The following is a 24,944-nucleotide window of genomic DNA, read 5'->3' as shown; positions in this document are numbered from 1 at the left end:
GTCGGCGCGAAAGGCCAACAAACGGGAATATGGGGAGGGGGAAAAAATGGATTACTCACCAAACAGGGTGTGGAAACAGGGCCTCAGTGGTGTCTCGCGCCGACATCAGGATGACGCGCACCGAGAAATCGCGGATGCGCGTTAGGAAAACTAATTTTTAAAGAATAAAAAAATAAAAATTTTAACTACACATGACTTTTTCTAAAAACTACATCTGCCTGGCTACTGTACAAATGGTATCACATCGCTTAAGCAACTGACTACATCTTTTATGCAACCGAAAATCGCCGTTTCCGCGAAAAGCCTCTTAGCGCAGAGGACGCCGAGAACACGTGGTCAACAGCCGAGGTCAGATTACTGAGTCCTGGCGATGACGGTCAAAGCTACTAATAAAATCGGGTGGTCGGCCCTAGGAAAAAAGAAGGGGAAGGGTGGGCACATGGCCGCAAACATGCGAAGGAGTCCGAGGCGGTCGTGACAAGAACACAGACATGCGCACTCTCTACTGGCAAGTACAGAAGGCAACAAACAATCAATATCTACTGGCCGCGAGAAGAAACATAGTGCCTTATGGCGCTGTGGTGCTGCTTTCTAGCGTCGTAAAGTGGAACTAATTGAGGCGGTGTGCTGACTTGCCACCAGGTGTCAAGAGGGTGTGCTATACACGCTGGCGACTAGGCCCGCGGTTACTTTTTCTGCCGCTAGATGTTGTGGACGTCTCTGTAAGACCAGGGAGAAAGTCCTTAAATTAGCCCATCATCTTGGCTATGTTCACGTCAGGTCACTGCTCCCGACTTGATTTCTTAGAACAAATGTGGGGTGGAGTGAGAGGAAGGGGGGACAGAAATAGCCACTAAGGTGGGAACACAGGTCCACTGGAGACTCATTCGTGACGAGACTTGCTATCCTCAGCAGGCCTCTAAGAAGTAGCAGCTTGCAGCCCAGAAGCCACTCTATGCAATTTTTGTCATGAAGAGAAATAAAATTATAAACTCGGGACGTGACTGCAGGCGAGAGAAATTTCAACTGGGCTGCCCACGTCCACATTTGACAGCAAAATATCAGATAGGCCCCCTGGGAAAGGGGTCTTCGGTCCACTGGCACAAAGTTTAAACACGTGACGTACACCGACCTAACAAAGAGTAAATCACCCCCTTAACAACCAGATAAATTTTAAAAAAATAAGATTTCCAAAAAAAAATTAAAAATTATAGAAAAATAAAAAAGGTGACGAAATGCCTAATTTCCGGCACAAAATAAATTATCCTAATCAAGCTTGTGATAATCACTGGTCGATGACGAAAGTGACCTTGTGGTTGGTGTTGAAACAGAAGACACCAGGGATAATCATTTTTATTATAAACATACACGGAAGATGAACGTAGCAGGGAGATTGATTATACCTCATGGGAAGATCCTAACATATTGGTTGACAGGCTAAGACTTCTACATGGTTCGCTTTGTGCAGGAAACTATTCGAGCATCAAAGAAATATCCTTCATACTTAAAGAACTGAAAGAAGCTAGCTACATAAAATAATGGTTACCATAAATTGCATGTGTATAAACTTGAAGAAAAATTAAGATTTTTTCAAAATGTACTTTATCATTTCTCGAAAGCTCATTTCTAAATAAATTTATAACTAAAAGGTGTAAAAAAGTCACCACTGACATCCAAAATGTATATTAATAAAGTCATGCATGTATTCATGTCAAGTTCGATAAAAAAAAGGAATTGAAATCAGTTGGAGCATTTGGAGCTGTTGGAGCAGTTGGAGCATTTGTAGCATTTGGAAAATTTGGAGAATTTGGTGCATTTGGAGCTGTTGGAGCATTTGGAGCATTTGGAGCTGTTGGAGCATTTGGAGCATTTGGTGCATTTGGAGCCATTGTAGCATTTGAAGCTGTTGGAGCATTTGGAGCATTTGGAGCCTCTGGAGCTGTTGGAGCTGTTAGAGCATTTGGAGCAGTTGGAGCTGTTGGAGCTAAGAATTAGTCGTTTCACGTCTATGCAGGGCTAAATTTTTATAAGACTGCTGGCTTTCGTAAGCGATCCTTTAGTAGGATAGAAATAATGTAATAAATATTATGTTTGTAAAAGAACTTGCGGTGTTTTATTTCTCGAAGCTGACATTTTTCTGGTATTTAAATTAAATTTATTTTCAGCTTTGTTCATAGATCGAAGTAAGTTTCGATTCAATATGTAAAATAATGTGTGATTTTTTCGGTGAATTTTGGAATTTTTCCGAACTTATAAGTCAATAAAAACAAATATCTAAAATGGCGGTCGTAATGGTTTAAAGGATGATGGTAATAGATGTTTTTAAGTCTCTTTTAGGTTTTTGATAACAATTTATTATAATAACTATTTTTTCCATAAAATTATTTTTTTGCATCATCCAAGGATCGAACCAAGAACAGGAATTGATATAATCAATCATTACTTTAATGAGTGAATTTTTTGATGAATTTTGTAATTTTATCCAGAATTTCTAGCTAAATAATTACACGATTCCAAAATGGCACCCAAATTTTAAGATGGCAGGCACTTCAGTAATAATAAATGATTACTGCACTCTAGCGGGTAAAACTTAGACAAGTATGATGGTAATGTACTCTATAAGACGAGTACACGCACAAGATGGTGTCCTCCAGCAGACGAAAACAAGATGGTGGCAATGACCTCTAGCATATTGTAGCTCCTGGTAGCATGTACTGAACGAGAAATGGCGGGTCCATGATGGTCGTCAAGGTAAAATCATATTTCAAGGTCAATGTAAAATTACACTGTCAAGGTCAAATTTCAAGGTCAAAGTCAAAGTTCAATGCCAACAGTTGAGGACAAAGTTATGGTGAACAGAATATTATACTAACATGGTATCAGCACACTCTAGCAGACGAAAACAAGATGGTGGTCTCCAGCAGATGAAGACAAGATGGCGGACATGTCATCATACCAGATGACGATATATATACCTTGCTATTGGTGGCGGAGATCAGTCTGTAGGTGGCTTCGTGGAGGAAGGATCTGTTTTTTTTTTTGCTCTAATAGTTTCGAAGCAAGGACAGGAATCGAACTAATTAATCAGTATTCTAATAAGTAATTTTTTTTTTCGAATCTCTAGCATTAAAATTATGTATTTTCAATATGGCGACCGTAACGAAAAGTGCAACGGTGTTTTTTAAGATTTTTATTATTTAATTTGATTGATTAATTTTTTAATAATTTAAAATTTTTTCCTGATTTTCGAACAAAACAATTACGGATATTCAAGATTGTGACCGTAACGATAATTGTTACAGTTACGTCTTAATACATGATGGTGGTTCTGTCTCGAACAGGTGGTGCTATTATTACTTCAAATCAAAAAAATTACAAGTCCGAATATGCATGTTATTTTTATATATACCTTATTTTATTCTCGTTTGGTAAATGTCTCAATGGCCGTGCGGTTAAAGGCGTATGTTTTCCAATCTAGAGATCAGAGCTGCAATGGTTCGAATCACAGCGCTTCCAATGTATTTTCTTAAAAAATTTAAATTTAATATGTCGATAAGGACCATAATACCTATGGTAGGTAATGGAACATCGACCTTATGTGATGAATCAGAGCGACGCTGGCGCTCTCTATGAACAAACAGCAGAAATAAAGTCCTTGGTATCCAAGATGGTGACCTCCAGAAGAACAAAAAAAAAAAATAAAGAGTTTGGCTGGCGCTCTCTAGGAACAAACAGCAGAAACAAAGTCAACGGTATCCAAGATGGCGGCCTCCAGAAGAACAAAAAAATCAAGAGCGTTGCTGGCGCTATCTAGGAACAAAGAACAGAAACAAAGTCGACGGCATCCAAGATGGCGGCCTCCAGTGGAACAGAAAAATTCAATATGGCGGTCATGACAAAAATTTCATCATAATGAGTGGGGCGCTCTATTTCAATATGGCAGATCCAAGATGGCAAAAAAACAAAAACAGATTTAGGTCGTTGAAACCGTAGTCGTTTATTCCTAGATGTCTAAAAATTGTAACGATCGTAAACGCTGAATTTTTTTTACATAGAATGTAAAGTATTTCCCCAGTATATAACATTATTTTTTCAAACGTTTTCTTTTACTGTAAGTTCTCACATGCTCTGTGGTTTTCAAATAAAATAGTTTGACTCAAAGTTTTTTGTCCTAAAGTCATTTGTCCTAAAAGTCGTTTGTCCTAAAGTCATTAGTCCTAAAGTCGTTTGTCCTAATGTCGTTTGTCCTAAAGTCGTTTGTCCTAATGTCGTTTGTCCTAAAGTTGTTTATCCTAATGTCGTTTGTCCTAAAGTCATTTGTCCTAATGTCGTTTGTCCTAAAGTCGTTTGTCCTAAAACTCAGAGTAAGGATTTATCGATACTGGAACCGTCGTTTGTCCTAAAAGTCATTTGTCCTAAAGTCGTTTGTCCTAAAGTCGTTTGTCCTAAAACTCAGAGTAAAAATATTTTGAAGCTGTTCCGTCGTTTGTCCTAAAATTCGTTTGTCCTAAAGTCGTTTGTCCTAAAGTCGTTTGTCCTAAAGTCGTTTGTCCTAACGTCGTTTGTCCTAAAGTCGTTTGTCCTAATTTTTAGGACAAACGAAATTAGGATAAACGCTTTAGGACAAACGATTTTAGAACAAACGCCGCACTTCCTTTGAACTTACTCTTATTCTATTTGCTTTGTTTTCTGTGCTGTGAAACAGTGAAACTATACCACCTCAAAGCTGGCCATGGCATGGCATTTAGTGACCACAGAAACAATTGCCAATTGTTTTAAGAAGGCTGGGTTCACAACGGAATCAACATCATGTGAGCAGGATGTAGGTGGTGGTGATGAATGAATAATGATACATGGTCAAGACTTCAGGACAAACTTGCCATCACCACCAGTTTCAATGAATTTGTCACAGCAGATCATGTTTTGCCATCCTGTGGCGAGCAAGATCTGGACGAACTTTGTGCTGAAGTCCAGTCAGTCGATGAACAAGAAGAAGAGGAGGATGAATCTGCTGCAGATGAATGCAAGCCCCTTCCAACATGTCGGGAAGACATGCAGTTCTTGGACAATTTTAATCTCTTTTTAGGAGGCACACCTGATGTTCCTGAGTCAGTCATGAGGAACTTGTGGGAGCTACAAAAGTTCACCTCCAATTTGTGTGAAAAAAACTCAAAACAAAAAACCATCACTGAATTTTTTTCACAAGAAATAAGCTGTGAACAAACTGTTAGTTTATTGCCGTTGATTTTTTTTATCATCATAACTATTTTAACACATGAAAATCTAAACTTTTTTTACTTACTCTTTTAATAAGTTTTCCTGCTTAAGAAGCACATTTTGTTTGGTTTTTCCAATATTCTCTTAAGAGGGTTTTACTGTAATATGCAAATAGTATTAAATTCAGAAGTTGGAAAGCTAAATTGAATAAATGCAATTTGATGCAGGTACTTTGATGACATGTGTTGTTTTTGTTTGTCACATTAGGGAGCCACCCCCAAAGATGGCCCCAGCGCCGGGTGCACCATAGTTACAGCTCTTCTCTCGCTAGCCAAGCAGCAGCCCATCAGGCAAGACGTCGCCATGACAGGAGAAGTGTCGTTGATTGGGAAAATCCTGCCTGTGGGTGGAATCAAGGAGAAGACGATTGCTGTGAGTAGCGTGCTTAGCAGTCTTTGTAAGACCAGTGCTGTACGCTTTTAGAAAAATGTGCGCAAGCTAAGGTATTATTTATAAAGGGTGGCATGAGTAGGTACTCCTAATTTCGAGGTGAGTTGTGTGTAGTTTTAAGTACTTGACTGATAGTAGACCACTTCTTTCCATTTTTGATAGTTTGATTAAATTTTTTATTCTTATTGTGACTGCAATTTTATGCAGAAGTTGCCATGATAACATGGTTTTGTAAACTGAGCTCCTGTGTTTATGTAATTACGATGTTTTTACAGTTATAATTTCCTGCTTTCGTTAGGTAGCACAGACAAAAAATTTTACATAACATCCATGTTTTGAGACCGACTTCGCGGTGATATTTACTTCTGTAATCTGAAACCTATAACTACAATGGGTCGTACCACTGTAACAGCACGTGAATGAGCAGAACAGTTTCAGGTGTATGGATTGTATGCAACTGATGAAAAAACTGATTTTTTTTTTTTTTAAGTATTGTATTTGCAGTTTTACTTGGAAAAAAAGATAGGTTAGACAAACTCATGGCCTCGGCTAAACACGAGACTAAGAAAGAGCAATTTGTAAAACAACCTGCACAAACTTCTCTTCTGCAAGTTGAAAAAATTGTGAAATGCCGTAAACAATATAAAGACAGGTTGACCACAGACCGGGGAAACCAGGAAAACGGGAAAAGTCAGGGAATTTAAAACCGGTCAGGGAAAACCTGGAAAAGTCAGGGAATTTTTTGATGGGTCAGGGAATTTTTTTAGATGAGCTTGTTTCTGCATTTCAACAGCGATTTTTGCTATAAAAACATTATTTAGTAGTGCTATTTTCACAATTATTTCTGTGTATTACCGTATACACCCCAATAATCTGCGTTTTTTATTTTCTTTCTTCCTTTGTAAAATGTGTTCTGAAAATTTGACAGCGCCGCAGGGCAACAGTGCATGACACAAGTTCCGTCATTATTTAATGTTGGGTAACGTGTGGTTTCAAAATGAACAACTGACATCTTGGACGGGTTAATAGTGTATATATGCATATTTGTATAGGAAATTCAATGAAAAAATAATTTTAAAAAATAATATTATTTGCCGGTAATTTTTTTGGCGATTTTTAACACCGCTTTTCAGTTTTTTTAACGAATTTTTATACCGTTTTTACCTGTTTGTAATGACGAAATACCTCATTTTTATTCACCACTTTCAGGTGGCCCTAGTAATGGCTACCAACTGCAGTTGTTTTGTTTGCAACAGTAAGACGTCATTAACATCTCGGTCACATATGATCGAAATCAATTCCTTGTTAGATTCAAAAATACATTGGAAAATCGCTAAGGAAGTACACGCTACAAATTCTCACATCAAATAAACTTTTTATTGCAATACCACTATCACTCAAAACACAATTTTTTTTTCTCCAGTCACGCATAAGATTTTCCACGACAATCATTTTTTTTCCTTTCTACACCACGTGTTATCATAAAAGTGTTTTAATTTAGTCTAATTTTAACGTTATAATAAAGGATCCAGCTACTTGCGACAGCAGGCTGACAGGCGCACGCACGTATGTTGAAGTTCACGCCTGGGCGGGCAAGTCAACCAGCTGACTGGCGTTAAATACGATACCACTTATCTTCCGTTACGCTGTGACAATATTTTCTTCATGTAAAGTATTCGGTGGTAGGCTTAAAAAGATAAATGTGACATATTTATTGTCAATTGTTATTCTACGCATATATATTATGTAAAATTATTTCCTTACACATTTTGGAACACATTAAATAATTTAGCCTTATATTTATGGGGACTAATGCTACAGAATACATGGTAAATACGGACCTGACATTAAACAAGTGAACGAGATATTTGCAACTTAATTAAAACAATAAGCATCACGTGCTACGGATTCAATATTCACACGATCAAGATCGAGAAATGGACATTGACGTCCCCTCGCCCTGTGGTCCCTAGGTCCCTGTCGAAGAATGTCCTGAAACTCGCCCCAATTACCCGCGTAGCTCCAGTTGGAGAGATAGTGGAGTTCAGGCCAACGTGGCCGGGACTGGAAAGCGTAGGACCGGGAGGGGTTATGGTAGAGGTTGGAGGTTCTGGTGGAGGTAGTACGGAAAAGCACTTGTTGTCCGTTTCCACGAGCGGGTTTATTTCGCTGAAGCCCTATCTCAGCCTGGCCGACACGTTGCAGGACGAACGTTCTCCCTCGCCGCGACCCGGACTCCCGAATTACAAAATAATGAAGACGCGATCTTGTTGATGAGATTTATCACTGGAAAGCCTATCACAGCCTTGACGACCACGTCGGGTGACGGACGTTTCATCCACGCTGTGACCCGGACTCCGTAACGTGTTACTTCTCGCGGAGTGGAGCTAAGCAGGTCTGCTTCGTGCGGCAGCCAGACAGCAACTGACACTCCGCCCGCGCGTACCGTTACGCGCGGGCTGCGGAGGAGGGGAAGGGAAAGCGGGCCGGCATGGGAGAGACGCGACTCACTGTGGGCCAGGTTGCGGTTCTACATGTTATACAAGCACTGAAATAACATTACATACATAAAAATACAAATACAAATGAATGACACATTACAATACACAACATGATACAAAATACGTGGCCGTTCGTGGGCGGTCCAGGGCGCACGCGGGTGCGTCCCTGATCAAAAACACTACACTGCACTGGTAATGCAAGAGAGGGCGCTGACGAGGCATAACGGCCTGAAGGAGCTGGGGAGACACTTGGGTCGACGTCAACATGAATACGCAATACAAAACAATTACCATCTATTGAAGACTTGCAGTATTTAAAAAAATGTACAGATTAATTTTTAAAAATTGAAGTAGCCTAAATGCAAAATCAGAGTCAGGGAAAACTAAGACCAGGTCAGGGAAAAACTGGAAAAGTCAGGGAATTTCATTAGAGAATTTGTGTGGCCACCCTGAAAGAGTACTTTGCAAAGAGGACTATAGAGTCATTTGCCAAAGCAAATATTCCCTTGGAAAAGTTGGAGAATAAACCACTTAAAGATTGGATCAATGAATTTACTGGCAAAGGTGGAGATTTGGGGTGTGTCAAAACTCTATGAGAGAAACACATTCCAGGTTAGTTAATATCACTGTGGCATGAGCCTTAGGGAAATGGAGGGAACATAATTATATTAAAACATATCTCTATGTTGAGTAATTATTTACGTAAAGTATTACATCAATAATAATTAATGCTATGTTATCTATTACAGTTCTTGCAGAAGACTTCGGATTGTCGGCCGCAGTAGCACTTGAAGAAAGACATACTTTGTGATGAAACAAGAGACAAAGTTGGGCGGTCTGTTTTTGTAATAAATTTTCAGTTATCTTTGAAAGATTTGTGCAATGGGAGTGCATGACTTGATGTAAGTTTTTGGACATTTGCCATTGCTAAGAACTTTTGAGTCGCACCTGTGTTTCCGTACCATGTGCGTCTCTGCCTGAGGACGGGAGCAGATAGCAGTTCCCGAAACGTCGCTTGTTTCTGTTTTGGTAAAACTATTGTGTTCGTTTCGTCTTTTCGTTTTGTCGTGTTTTTGTCTCGTTTCAACTGTTGTGCTGAATTATTTTGGGTTCAATATTTTTGTGTTGTCATCATTTGTGAGGGTTTTTTATCGTCCTATTCTGTTTTGGAAAACTATTGTGTTTGTTTCGTCTTTTTGTTTTGTCGTGTTTTTGTTTCGTTTTAACCGTTGTGCTGAATTTTTTTGGGTTCAATATTTCTGTGTCATCATTTTTGGGGTTTTTTCATTCTCTTAGTACATTTTGCTTTGTTTTTCTTTGTTATTTGACCATATTCCTGTTACGGAATATTTGGTGGTGTTCATATCCTTGTTGACAACAGCAATTTTTTGCTTAATTTTTTTTTGTGTCTTTTTTGGGTATTTTATTTATTTATTTATTTATTTTTAGTTTTTTAGTTTTTCTTCAACAGAAAAAGTTCTTAGCAATGGCATATGTCCAAAAACTTACATCAAGTCAAATTTTCAGTTAGCAGGCTCTGCTAGTGTATCCTACCTAGATGCATGCATAACTCTGTTTCCAAATATTACAAGTGGTTTTAGGTGACCATTGTTTTAGGTGACCATTGTTTTAGGTGACCATTTGCATCACATTCAATGTTAGGCCCACAAATCTATATGGTATGCAATGCTGTCAAGAGTACTTTTCTGAACACTCGAAAACGAAAGTACAAGTACCTCAACTACTTGACAGAAACACATGGAGTAGACAAACGAGTCAAGCTGTTTCCATCCCCAATGTTAACACATTGGAACAGCTTGTTTTTTGCAGTTTTATTTTTAGCTGATTACTTCACAGTTGTTCAGTTCTTCAAAGTCCATAAATGAAGGAAATAAACAACATTGGCATCTACTTCTTGTCTGAGCTCAGTGAAAAGGAGGTAAAACATATTACAGCTCTGGCAACATTTGTAAATGAACATTCTATGGAAATGGTGGATTTGTTGACTTTTTTGAAGTTCTGAAAAAACAACCACGTGTTATCTCTGCCCAAAGTTGGATACATAGGACATGGCTTTTGGGGAAGTTGTTGAGGGGAAGTTTCTGCCAAGAACAAAGGTAGCCTTGGCTGAAGTGCATTCTAAAAAGTGGGATGTTCAGCAAGACTCAAACTGGCTAAATTAAGGAAAAAGAATCCAAGTAGGAAACACTTTCAAAATGTTGCTCAAGTCTTTAACCCTAAAATTATTCTGTACAACAAAGATGAGAAAGAAGCAGGAATAAGATAGCTGAGAAGATTTTCAGAACTACCCCAGACTGATATTTCCAGGGGTTACAATGAAATCAAAGCTCTGGCTGAAAATGCCATTAAGAAAGGTGAACAAGTGAATGTGGAGCAAATTTTACATGCTGTTTCTACAGATCATGGAGCGTTTGTGAATCTTTGTCTTCAAGCTGTTTTGACACCAACAAACAATGTTGACAGTGAAAGACTTTTATTCCATAATTATGACATTGTCCCGGGCTGCGCCCTTCTGAGCCCGATGTGCCACCACCTCTCCCCTTACATGCTGCGAGCCCCCTCCTTCCACCACCACCCTCTATGACCGCCCGCCGAAGTGTGTGTGTGTGTGTGTGTGCGCGTGCGTGTCGGCCCGCGCCCGCCAATGTGACGTCAGTGCTCCGCTCCCGAGAGTTGCCGAGCGAGGACGAACGGTCAGTGAGTCGCGAGCGCTGCGAGAGGGAGGAGCTTCATGCACCTGTTATCGTATTTCGGAGGTTTTCAGTGAGACCGGGGAAACGGGCCTCGCCACACACGGGCTACGTCACGGCCCTGAGAACAGAGTAGCTGGGTCCACATGCCCATTTATTTACATGTGGTAGCGCCCTAAACTTCGACGAACACTTCAACCCCCATTGCTGTAGCAATTATAATGTTGTAACAAACAGGACAACAAAACTCAAAGAAAGTAATGATAAACTTTTCACAGCACTTTCATTTCAATGTGATAACTGTCCCTAATTTTTTTTTTTTTCAAAATCTTAATGAGGAAGTATTATTTAGTCAGGTTGCAAGAAAATTTCAAGTAATGTTTTTTAGAATTATTTTAGTATGAATTTTGCATACCAAATTGCTTTAGGTGGTATTTTATTTACACAGAAATGCTTCAATCAAATGTGGGTTTGTTTTACAAAAGTAAATATTAGTGCTATTTGTAAGTATTTATATACTACTTAAATACTTATTTTTTTACAATTAAGAGCATTATTATTTAAATTTTGAATACCATAATGAAAATGCCACAAAAATACATGCTAATTTTTTCATCCCCTATTGAGGCTAATTTTAAAGTTCAAAAAATTTGAGTATTTCACTGTTTAGTTCAGAGAAACAATAATATAGTAGTAAAATCTCATTGATACAAACCTGGGGCCTGTTGCATAATGATTTAAAATTTAATAATATTTGTAATTGTACTTTTGTAGGGTTTTGTTGCACAATAAAAAATTACAAATCTACAAGTTACAAGTTTTAAAACCAAAAATATTAGTGAATTTTACAAGTATGTGTTGATTAATTGATCGTTTTCTACAAGTTTGTAAACATTATTATATATGTCAGTTTGCTTATAGTTTCAGGATACAAGGATTTAAGTGAGGTTATTAACTTGAACTAATGTTACCATGCAAAATGTGTGGCTAGATTCATCCAGTTATGAAGATAACTTTGGAGTGCAGGATCAGTAAAGGGGGTGCACATTAATGGGAGGATTAAATATTTTAGGTTAAGAGTGAATTTTGTTTTTGAAAATAATGCAGAGTGCAATGAGTGATTCTAAATGAGGTCAAATAATGTGTTATTATTATTATTGATACAAAAAATTGTATTGCGATTACACATCCTACAGAAAAGAGTGGCTCTTTATCTGCTAAACAACAAATATGCATAGCATTGCACTGGCTAGGAAGACATGCATGGTGTACCTGAGTCTACTGTTGTAGAACAGGTTCTAAAGTGGTGTATGCTGTAAACAATGAATTATTTAATGAATTTGTTACATGGCCTGAAGACATAGCTAAAGAAACAAATTGTTTCTACCAAATAGCAAATTTTCCACACGTTATTTGTGTGATTGTTGGATCTTTAATACCCATTGGTTCACCAAGAGTAAATGAAGAATCATTCTTTAAACTGTATGTTTGTGTGTGGTGCTTCTTGCATGTTTCATTATGTCAGTGCCAAATGGCCTGGAAGCGTGCATGAACCTCGTGTCCTGCGAAACAGTACGTCAGCCTGTGCATTGGTGCGGCCGTTGCAATTTTGTGATTTAATTGTGTTGCCGATCCTCTAGTTCTCAGAAACCAGTAGAAATTATGAAACACTTTTTTTTTTGGGTGGTATATGGAGGATAGTCAAGTGCTTGAAAAAAAATCAGAATTTTATTATTTCATGTATGGAAAAGCCGTGACGTAAGAAAATCACTCATACAGCAACTTAACAGTACCAATTATGCAACTAAAAAGATAATAAATAATTAAACCAAGTACCACATTAAGTAATGAATAAATCTCATAAATACATAATTTTTTAATTATTAATTTTATAATAATTTTTAGGACTTTTTGTCTTCTCCCAGTAGCAGTGTCATTTTAGAGTAGGTTAGTTTGTACGCTGTAGCTATCCATAATTTTTACCACCAAAAATCCCTTTAGAATGTCCAATCTTTGGATGATGTAACAAAAACCTTTTTTTCTTCTATTCTTAAATGTAAACAATTATTAAATGTGATTTTGATAGTTTAATAGAACTGTTATGACAAAAATCTGAAAATAATAAAATGTTAACATATGATAAATCACAATCTCTGAGAAAGATGTAAGTAAATCTCACCAGCATGTTTTTTTCACTAAAACTTAAGATCTCATGTTCAACTATGAACAAAATAGCAAAGACCATAAGACTGGATCTGTTGTTTTTATCATAAGATTATCTTGACAGACAGTTTTTTTTGTTCAGTGTGTATCTGCCGTTATTGTTTTATTCATAAAGAGATAATAAAATAGATTTCCCCTGTTTACATTTTCCAACTTTTTACATATTTTTTCTGGCCCCTTGAAATATGTAAAAAAAGAGGTTTTCCACTGTACTAAAATTGTAAGCTTGTAAATGCTGTTCAGTAGAAAATTTGAGTAATTAATACGTAAATGAATTGAAAATTAAGAACTTAATATTCAAGCATCTTCTCCCAAAGTTTTATTGTAATAAACAATGTAGATAATTATTTTAAAGCTAATAGTGATTTTGGCTGATTTTTCATAATCTCATACTGTATGTAAGTTTTTTTTTTTTTAAATAAAAATGTAATTGTGGTTTTTTTAATATTTTGTTTACATTAACCTATTCTACAGACACCAAAGTAAAATCCTTTTAAGTGTTATACTCAACATTTCATTTAACAACTGTTTCTTAAAATTAGTATAGTGCGAACTGTTCTAAATTTCGAGTCGAGTCGCATATTGCAACTCGACTCGACTCGTTGCACTTTGAAGTGTTCGGAAAAATCGAGTTTTTAGGTTAGGCCTAACACAGGAATTTTTTTAATTCCATTTGATATTACAATAGTATTTTTACTGTCAGAAGCATAATTGAAAAAGTTTTAGGCTATTTTAAAACGCACAAATTAAAAGAACTACAGCTATTTTTCTTTACCAACACGATCTTATCATGTGTAATTTGAAAACTCGCACCTGTACAAAGTACAAACAAAAGCAGTCGCACTACTGCACTACTGTGTGCTGAATCTTACCCAACCATTTCCTGTTGTAAGCAGCATACAAACATTGCTGGAAAATAACATAAAAACTAAAAGCAAAACAGGATGTGATTTGACTTTCACTAGAAACTTGCTGAAAGCTTTTCGAGCTCGTTTCCCAGATTATAGAATGTTGAAACCAAATATGGTGGCCATGGTATTGGATCCATGTTTCAAAGGTGTTCTACTCAGAGAAGATGAAATGAAACTTGCTATTAAATTCTTGGAGGAAGAAATCTGCAGGCAACAGGAATGTGATGCTGAATTAGGCCTACCTGCAGTTGACACTTTAGAACAGAGTGATGTAACAGTCACATTGTGGGGGGCTTTTGATCAGTTAGCAAAAGAAAAAAATAAGCTTGCAAGCAAGGAACAATCAATGAAAGATCAGGTTACAACAAATTTAAGTGAATCTGTCATAGCTAGGCATGAAGACCCTTGTGCATGGTGGAAAAACCACAGAAAGCAGTTATATCATCTTAAAAATTTGGCTCAACATTATCTTTCTGTACCTGCAACACAAGTAGCGAGTGAACATTTGTTTTCCTGTGCAGGGGACACTGTCACTGTAAGAAGGAGTAATCTGAGCCCAGAGCATGTGGAGCAACTAGTATTTCTCTATCATAATATGAAGCAATAGTAACTCCTATTTCTGTGTAATGTTAGAGGCCTATGTGTAATTAAATAGTGTTTGTGTAACATGTTATCTAGTGTAAAAATAGTGTGCTTCAGAGAAACTTGATTATAAAAACTTTAAACATGACTTAAATATGATAAGTAGGTTAGTAGGTTCTTACATGGATATTTATTTAGCCTATGTATGTTGATAATAAGAATTTATAAACCAATTTTTTAGCAGAAATTTTTTACTGGTAGATTACCTCTAAACTCAAACTCGACTCAAAACTCGATTTTTTTTAAGTGTTCGACTCGAACTCGACTCAAATTCAAATAGTGGTGTTTGCACATGCCTACTTAAAATGAGTTGCAAATATCCTTTTCCACGTGAACATTGTTTATATTGTGTGTCATTAAAAAGTAATGAATTTAGAAAATTCATGTAATGTATTTATTTTATGCCTAACTGAAAATAGTAGTGGACATGAAGTGAACAAATATTTGTGAAAAACTTCGACAAAGTGATCTGATACATGAGCAAGTTAAATGTTACATCATTGTTGTATGGTGCGTTGAGTATAAACTTAATATATTAATTGTTACATACATACATAGATACTAAACATTTTTGTACTGGACATGTGAATAATATTTACAATTATTGTATTATTATGGTATAAGGCACTGACAAACTTTTATGTTTGAAATAGCATGTAACTGACTCTCGTGCTACAATATAAAATATAATTGCCCAAGTGGCTGATTAAGATCTGGAAGTGTGTGAGCAAAAAGACTAAGTAAATATACCATCAGAGGGAGCAACGAGAGGCCAGACAAACTAATTTAGATTTTCCCTTAAAACAGGAGAGGGAAAGAGGATCATTTTTTATTAAAGAGATACTACAAACATGTCTATAGGCATCTTGGTTTATTCCTTAGAATTTTCTTTTCCTGTTTTAAGATTAAATTTCAAATTCACACACACACGCGCGCGCACACACACACACACACACACACACACACACACACACAGAGAGAGAGAGAGAGAGAGAGAGAGAGAGAGAGCAGGAGAGCAAGAGAGAGAGCGTCAGAGAGAGAGAGAGAGAGAGAGAGAGCGTCAGAGAGAGAGAGAGCGAGAGAGAGAGAGAGAGAGAAGAACACTGTTATAATGTTTTCCAAGGGAGAACAAGAAAAAAACATTATAAGCAGGAAAATTTAATTTTGGGATTACTACGTGTGAATGAAAAAAAAATTTATTTGTAAGCAATAGAAAACACTTTTAGTTATGCCCTCGCTCAATGGTTGGCAACTTAAATATCGTAGGACTATGTACGTGACGTGCATCTGAATACCCACTGGAATGGCAAGGAAGAGAAGAGTTGACTAAGGGTGCCAACTGACACGTAACTAGGAACATTGTGTACCTTCAGTATATTGCATAAAATTGTATTTTAACAAACTTCTTGTATTGTATGGCAGTGATTGTAAACATAAACATACATAAAGGAAACTTTTTATCATAAGTGTTGGAATAATTTTGTTTTAAAACATTTTATCCCCATTTATTGAATGTTAGAAAGCAAACATTATAAGCAGGAAATTACACTATTTATGAACGTTATATGCAGGAAATAAATACAGTGGCGAGGCGTGAGGTTTACATGAGGGAAAGCAACAACTCCGTTCACCCCAAAACACGGTGGGGGAGGGGGGGGGGGGGTCCGGGGGCCCTCCCCCGGGACAATATGGATTTAAAGGTACAAAAGGGTGCTATTTAAGTAGTTTTCTTAACTGAACATTGACTTCCACAGGTAGAAAAATTGACATTTTTTTTCAATTATAAACTATTTTTTAAAAATAATAATGTTTGGCATACATTATTCTGATAATAAAATACCTACTCTACATTATTTATATACTAAGTGGGAGTGTAGTATCATCGATATCTGGTACAAAATATATAAACAGACAACACATGGCAAAGAAAGTACTTAAAATAAAGAGAAGAAGCTCATAAAAATGTACTAGAATAGTAAAAATTAAATGTTGGTATTTTTTGTACCAACACAAAAGAAACTATCTTCATACGTGATCATAAACTCTGTTAACTGGTACGTGGTTATTCACAGTCACTCCAGCGAGATTGCAACTCTCGAGCTGGGATCCCGTATCCACCACCCGCGGGACGCGGTCGGTAGCAGTTGGCACTGCTAGGCCGCCTCCCGTACGCCCACAAATCCCCCACGCACTGCCAGCCTTCGGTTACCCAATAGGGCGCAGGGAACTCCCAGCCAACAGCCCGCAAGAGAGATGCGCGCGCCCTGAGAGACGACCGCCGACTGAAACGCGACCTCGCCACCTGCCCTGCCGAACTTTAGCGGACATAGCCGAAGCAGTCGGCGGAAGTATTCCACCGTCTGCTTCGGCCATGTTCGCTTGAGTTCGGCAAGAAAGCGCTACCTTCGTAGCTTCTACCACGTGTTTTTACAGCCAATCCCCTCCTCGAACTTTTGTACCATGCCACCCCCCTTCCGAAAGGAAACTACTGCGGCAGCCTTCCTCCTGAAAGCGGTCCTACCAGCGCTTCTAAACCTAGCAACGCTTCTAAAACAGCATGTTTTGTGTGTCGACGAGTTCTTTTCTTATAGCGCACAGCGCACAGTATTGGGTCCCAAGAAGATAATGTAAAAAATACGTACACCTAACTGCACGAGCCAAAGTAAAATACTATTCTGAATAAAATATTCATTTAAAAAATACATTGTCTGCAAACTGCCTGGGCAAGCACTGCTTGCCTTGCTTGCCCTGACGAGACGCCACTGAATAAATACATTGTCCTTATAGGGGAAATATTGGGACTTTAAAAATATGACATTATAAGCAGGAAAACATTATATGCATTAACATTATACCAGGGTTCTAATATATATATATATATATATATATATATATATATATACACACACACACACACACACACACACACATATATATACATACACACATATATATATATATATATATACACACATACATATATATACATACACACATATATATACATATATATATACATATACATATACATACATATACATAAAAAGAGAGAATGCTACGGACGGACCCGAAACCGTATTACATGTTAGTTTTAGTTCCCATCCTAAGACATTACCCAAACAAAACAATAAAATTATTTGGTCTTGATATATATATAAATTTGTAAGTTCCTGTTGCTTAAGTTCACATCTTCCTATCGGTCCGTAAGCTGACACGTTTAAGCTTGTTTTCACTCACGAATCATTGACAATTTGGTGGGGGATGGATCAAAAAGGTGGCAATAGAACTTAGAGGACCAGGGCGGTAGTCCCTAGGCCATAGCAGGAAACAGAGCTGGGAAGACTCCCGAGAAAAACTACCAGAGCTCCGGGGTTGGCTCTAGGAGCATATCTCCAAACCGTTTCTTGGGTTCTTGGATTCTTGGACCCTGCCTGCAACAGAAATCCATTCTTGCGAATAAGACCTGTTTGCAGACAGTCCCGAAAAACATTGGCCCATAAGGCCTAAAAAGGGGGGAGGGGGGGGGGGGGTTTAGCGAAGTAGAAAAAACACTCACCAAAGCAGGGTGGATGATGCCGTCACTCCGGGCGGTGCCGCGTCTTGGCTGGCCAATTCCTGATGCGGTAAATAATGAAGAATTTCATGATTTAATTTAATTTACATAGAAGACGAAGTACAAAAAAAAACTCTAATTTTTACTACTGGCTGGCTATATGATACTATCTAATCTAGGGATATCATCCCTTGTAGCATGTAGACTACATAATGCGACGATCTTTGCCGGAACCCACGTCGACGATAACCGTATACCAGCCAGAAAGAGGTCGCGCGCAGAAGTGCCAGGGCAAGCGGACAGAGTCTTAATTAAAAACTGGGTTCAGCCCTGGAACAAAGGTGGGGGGCGGTAGTGTACCGAAGGTATCCGGAGATGCCCGAAGGGGCGGGGCGAGAAAAAAACTCATCCCGAGTGGTTAACTCAAAGTTCGCACGATCACTGCGCTATCTGGAGAGCAACTTCAAAAACAACCGCCTATCGACTCTAGCCAGGTCGAGATGGTTAAACCTGTGTTCTTATGCTGTATCCAGTGCTGCGTTCTGGCGGCCTAACTGAGAGGGGGAATGGAAGTACCCATCTCAAGCGCACAGGGAGCGCTGGGGGCGTTTCTCTGTCAGCCATGAGGAGGTTAGTTCTAAAGGAGCTCGTTAGATGGTGTGGGTGTCTCCAAATCGCACCACAGCTCTGGCGGCTGAACGGCCTTGACTCAGGCCAGTAGGCCTGCTGGGTTCATGAACTTTCAATGACACTCGCTAGGGGGCAGGCTAAGAGGGGGAGACTAAACGACACCACTCGGCATGGGAAAACGCACCCTAACGTGACTTTCTATGAGTGAACTTAAGACGAATGCATGACGGGAAAAGCTGCTCTAAGCTGGGCTCTGAAAAGTGGTAACAACTCGTCCAGAGCTGTCGTTTGCAAATTGAGTCATGCAGGGAATTAATGTTACAAGCCCCGGGCGTGACTGCAAGCGGGAGAAATGTCATCTGGGCTGCTAATGTCGTCTTTAGACTTGCAAAAGATCAGATTGGCCCCTGAGAAAAGGTGCCTCAGGCCACTGCAGAAAAGTTTAACTAAGTATAGTACACCAGCCTAACAATGTGTAAATCACCCTTTTGTAACCAATTTATATGGAAAATAAAATTTCCAAAAATAATTTAAAATTATAATAAAAATTTTAAAAACGTGCCATAATACCTAATTTTCGGCACAAGCAGTATAATTATACATCGTCAGTGTCAAAAAAAGTTTTCATTTAAATATTACAAATTAACATCCTAAATTAAAAGTCTTAAACTGCAATGCAACTGTGCATATATATTATGGTTAAAAGTATTTATTTAATTTTTTATTAATTATCTTTTTTTACAAATATTTTGAAAGGAAAATTTGAATGGCTGATTTATGTATATGAATATCACAGTGTTAGATAAAGTAGTAAATTTTTTTTGAAACCTAAATATAAATCTATTATGCAATTTGTATTTTGATAGTGATTAAAAAACTTCACGAGACATATACAGTATTGTTACAACCTATGTGGGGAGAACTGGGTTCATAAGGGATTGCCCAATTAAGTTTTACAATTACATTTTTATTAATTACTAATATGTTAAACATAGTCGGGTTAGTCAAGAACGGCTGGACCAATTTTAATGATCACTGATTTGTTGGATACTGTTATGATTCAACTATAAGATGATCTCAATTCTTGACTATTCTAAGACAGGGTGATAGGAGGCTCAAGACTAAGAATGAAAGACAATTAAATATAGAGACTTGATTTACTGTCACGTACTATTACAGTGTTAGCTGTCACCTAATTCCGACAATGATCAGGGAGCCTTGCTACCACACCTCGGCAGGTTCCTTACTCACACTGTGATGGGTTGCGCTCGCGGCAGGTTCTCGATGACGGAATGCAGTGGCCGAAACCCACGCGGCGCTCCGTGGTTCCAATGTCACTTCAGCCGTCCAGTCGCCGGTGACCAGAAGAAGCCCCTTCTCGACGGTGGCTGTCGTTTTTATCATTCTTGTCTGTGTTGATGTTCTGTGTTGTCTCCTTTTCTCTCGCAGCGGCGGTCAGCCTTCGGCGACCGGCGTCGCTGTTTCGCTGGCGGTGTTGAAATTGCTGACACCTCGTGTTTGACTCAGGGCGAGCCTCGAAGCCGCTTGCCAGAGTGCTCAGAGCGAGTCATAACAATACGTCTCCGCCTCGAATAGCAGAATAACTATAAAAATATTTGAAGCAGTGCAGGCACTGCTGAGCGTTCCTTCTCCTCCTTTCCCCTCCCCTCTCCTCCTTTCTCCTTCCTCTCCAACCTCCCCTTCCTACCCCCCCTCTTCCTCCCTTCTCCGCCACGCCACCAATGCACTCTGACGTGTATTGTTCCCGGCCTATATAACCTCGGCACCCAGGCTATTCGGCGCAGTCTTCCGGTCGTTTGACACGAAGGCTGTCACTTGGGGCTGGCGTCGCGTTGGTATGTACTCGGCTGTGAAACTTAACTTCTGTAATTGTCTGTAATTAGTATGTTTTCTTATTCTTGCTTGTGCGTTGTGGCCGCGCTTTCACTTTTGGATTTTTGCCATGTTTAGTAATGTTCGTAATCTCTCTTGGACCCTTCAGGTCAGTGCTTATTTGATTCTTTGCCTTAGTTTCTTTTGCTCACGCTGAGTACTACCTGTAGCTTATGTAATATTGTTTTTCTGCGGTTGTATATGGGCATGCCATGATGGCTTTGGACACTTCTTGTCAAGCCGCGTTGTAATGGTGATAGTAATTGTATGTAATTGCAAGTGAAATTTCTTTCTTTCTTTCTTTTTGTTGCCTAGCGGCCCATGTGATTGTGCTACGTTAAACGCGTCGTCAGCTGGCCCCATTTCTCGCAACATTGTTTTAACTTGTATCTGTGTATTCCCGCGAGAATCTACATATTATATGCATTGTATGCTATATTTGTTATTTGTTACTAATAAATTGCTTTGCTTGTTATTTCACATTTTTTGACTTCATTTCTTGCAGCACGAGCGCATCACTGTCGTGGGTCGTACTGGAACGACCCCTTGTTGTTTCTGTTGATTTTCAGTTGTATCCCAGTAGGTGCGGCTACATATTGATAAAATTCACAACAATTTTTTTTTTAAATAAATTAGGTTTCAAACTCCACCATACTCCACAATTGACAGCTTGTGTCACGCAGGTTGGCCATAGACATACAGTCAAACCTCTCTGAAACGACCCCTCACGGTTCCCAGGAATAGGGTCTTAATAGAGGGGGGGGGTCGTAATAGATTTTTACCGAAAATTTCAGTTGATTTCACCCCCCCCCCCCCCCCCCCCCCCCCCCCCACCCTTCACAAACCGCTACTCGCTAAGAAACCAGCCGTACAATGGCAGGATGCTGTCACTCACAATGCTAGACGGCTTTGCTTTAAACCCACTTCAACCTTCATGACAAGTCCGTCGCCCTACAGGCCACCTCTAAAGAAAATATGTCAAAAGACAGTTTATGTTTACTGATTAGTTTACATGTACGTTTTATGCTTGCCGTAGTTAAATACACTAGAACCCCGGATTTAACGAAGCAGTGATTTTTGGAATACATTCTCGGGAACCGTCAAAAATCGGACATTTTAACCAAAATGTGAAAATCAGAAAAAAATTAAAAACAAAATGAAATAAAAGATCATTAAAATCTGTTAATTTTAACACACAGCGTATTTTTGTGTCTGCTTGAATACTTCCAATAATGTTCATGTAAGATTAACAAAAAAATAATGGGACAGTTCCTTTAAAAATATGGCAGCGGTAGGTTCTGCAATGCGAGTGGGCGCACACTAAGTTCGCCCGGCTGGCTGGCGGCAGCGGCTTCATGACGCATAAGCTCACCCCTCCCTCCTCTCGTTAACATTCTTCAAGGCTAGCTCATCCCTCCCAGACACAGAAACCATCTAGTGTCCTCCATTATAACACCCCAACTTCGCTCTCCTTTGAAAAACCTTCAGTGAGAAAATGCACTTTTCACCCTCCCTTCTCCCGTAAAATTGGGCTATTATGAATGGGGTACTAAAGCAGTGAGGGAGGGGTAAGATTGTTGTAAATATTTTCGGACCCCTCCCTCCCCAACCAAACACGCCCAAAAAAAGTATGTCAAAATATGTCACTTTTCACACCAAGTTCGAGTTCAGTCATCTCTGGCAAGGAATTTACAAGCTTTCAAACTTAAATATAAATGTATTTTAATAGCAAGGGTCCTATGAAAAGGAATATACCGAATAAAATCAAGCTGCTGTCACCAAACAAAGCATAAAACGGTTATTGCTCGCGCGAGAGGCGAGACGTGGAATGTTAGAAGAAAGATAAATGCGGGAGAGACAGAAGGCAGCCAGTGTGTTTCCTGCGTGGGGAATAAGTGGCGTAGCCTTTTTATTTTTATGCTGGGGAAGCGACCTTTTTCTGTCAACCAACGGGAAAAGATAATTGCTTGAGCTGTCAAAATAAACATCGCTGCGACGCTGCGGCAGTTAAAACAAGTCGAGGTGGGCGTTCATCCAGTCGGTCGCTGTGTATATCTACTCGAAAAACATAACATCTCAATTCATAACAAGATTCCTTATAACCTACACGTATTGCCGGATGTTTTCAGCCTGATCCATGCAAGTTCTTCAGCCACGTTTTCAATGAAAACAACTGGCGGGCCAGTGTTGTGCCCTGTTTTGCGGACACATAAAGAAAGCTTTTATCAATTTGCTGACAGTTTTAATATATTTTTACTCTCCTCGTTAAAATGAAGCAGATAACGTGATTGTTAACAAGTTCAAGCAGCATCTGAGATTAGCCGCAGCACACGGTATGGGGAGAGGGTGAGCAAGGGCGAGCGAGCGAGCGGCGTACTACAAGTTCACACGCTGCGGCCGGAGCGTTTTTCCTGCATTTAAGGGACGTGGAATGGGGGTTGTTAAGCGCTGACAGCGGTCAACAGGAAGTGGTATCTATTTTTAGATATGCGCTGCCTACTTCAGTACAGCACTCGGCAAGAGAAACGCAGTAACACGCTACTCACCACAAGAAACTTATTTTCTATCCGATTTTCGGCAATTTTTTCACGGTTTCTCGAAATCTGGTTTTAATAGAGAGGTGGTCGCAATAAATGGGGTCGCAACATAAAGGTTTTACTGTACAAAGTTACAGACGTACAAACTGTGAGTGTTATTTCTCTATGTCCGCCAAGCAATAGCCGTGAAGCTTTTCTAATGAATAAAGTAGAGAGAGTAAGAAAAACTAAAGCTCTAAATCATTTGGTGTCCTCATGTTTGGGACAATTGTTTTTACCCATACCCATTTTGTGATTTATTGTTTACTTTTATAATTAAAATTAATGAAAATAAATCACCCAATCACATTAACACTACAGCACTACCACAGAAAAAATAATAAAAAAGATTGACAACACAAAATGTATAGTAAACTCTCGGAACATTCCATTGCCACTGCCTGTATATAAGCTGTAAGTCGAGAAAGTGTACTTTTTTTTTAATTTCATGTTTATGATTTGGTTACCGGTCGATTTGTTTATTTGTGCGAGTGCTATTAATAAATCTTATTGTGCGATTATTATTATTAACAATGCCGCGAAAAAGAAGATATCTTTCCCAAAAAAATTGTAATTCAATTAGGCTTCGGAACATTGTGAATCAATCCACCGAAGAAGAACGAGAAATTGCAAGAGAAGAGCACTGCGTTAGTATGGCCCAACTTCGTGCTTCTCAAACACAAGAGCAAAGAGAGGCAGCCCGTGAAACGGCTTGGTTGGCAATGAGAATTCGTCAAGCTTATCGGTGGAACTGGGAAGACATTCCTCATGACATTGATTTTAGCACCTGTTCGTGCGAGATCCGACATTGCGGTAGCAATTGCTTCTTCTGGAATAGCGGCCACATTGTTAGGATTCCATACGGCTCATTCAGCGTGAAAATTGTCTTTAGACCTTCAAACTACTGAAAAACTGACGTGTAACATTGCGAAACACTCCACAATGGCCAGAGTTTTAGCAGCATCTAAAATCATCATCTACAACAAATGCACAATGGCGCACTAACGTGCATTGGAAGCACTTGACCAAACACTGAAAGATCTGCGCAATGACTCGAGATGTTTTGGAGGCGCAACAATTTTACTGTCTAGCAATTTCCGCCAAACACTGCCAGTCATTTGAAGATCCACTGCTGCCGATGAAATAAACGCTTACCTCAAATCATCAAATCTGTGGCACTGTGTGAAGAAACTTCAGCTGGTAGCAAACATGAGAGTTGCATTGCTGAACGATCCATCTACTCAAGATTTTTCCAAGCAATTGCTGACTATGGGTAATGGCCGTGTTCCTGTCAACGAATCGAGTGGATTAATTACATTTCCTCCAAATTTTGCAATTTCGTCTCATCGAAAGACGAACTCATCAACAAAGTGTTCCTGAACATCATTGCTAACCACAAAAATAACAAATGGTTGAGTGAGCAAGCAATTTTGGCGGCTAAGAATAAAGACGTGGATAACTTAATCTTTGTAATTCAGAATCAAATCTATTGACTGTGTAACAAACGAAGACACAGCCACAAACTATCCAACATAAATTTTTAAACTCCTTGGATGTGCTGAAGGTTGGCTCGGTAGTCGTTATGCTTCAAAATCTAAACCAACAATAAGTATGAATGGAATGCGTTGGGTGATAAA

The 24,944-nt window shown here is 38.9% G+C and overlaps 1 protein-coding gene across 3 annotated transcripts in view; it reads left to right on the top strand.

Moving 5' to 3' along the window:
• Positions 1–24,944, top strand: part of LOC134543433 (lon protease homolog, mitochondrial-like) — a 109,721-nt gene that overhangs the window by 81,501 nt on the left and 3,276 nt on the right. For 2 of the 3 annotated variants that reach the window (XM_063388367.1, XM_063388366.1), the window contains exon 16: positions 5,485–5,649. In XM_063388367.1, the coding sequence (XP_063244437.1) occupies positions 5,485–5,649 (165 nt within the window). Of the gene's footprint in view, positions 1–5,484; positions 5,650–8,917; positions 9,285–24,944 lie in introns of those variants that run through there. The other variant, XM_063388368.1, reaches the window with a different exon arrangement.

Source organism: Bacillus rossius, chromosome 1, assembly GCF_032445375.1.
Source record: "Bacillus rossius redtenbacheri isolate Brsri chromosome 1, Brsri_v3, whole genome shotgun sequence".
NCBI lineage: Eukaryota > Metazoa > Arthropoda > Insecta > Phasmatodea > Bacillidae > Bacillus > Bacillus rossius.
The sequence above is the reverse complement of the archived record's forward strand: the minus strand, read 5'-3'. Positions and strand labels throughout refer to the sequence as shown.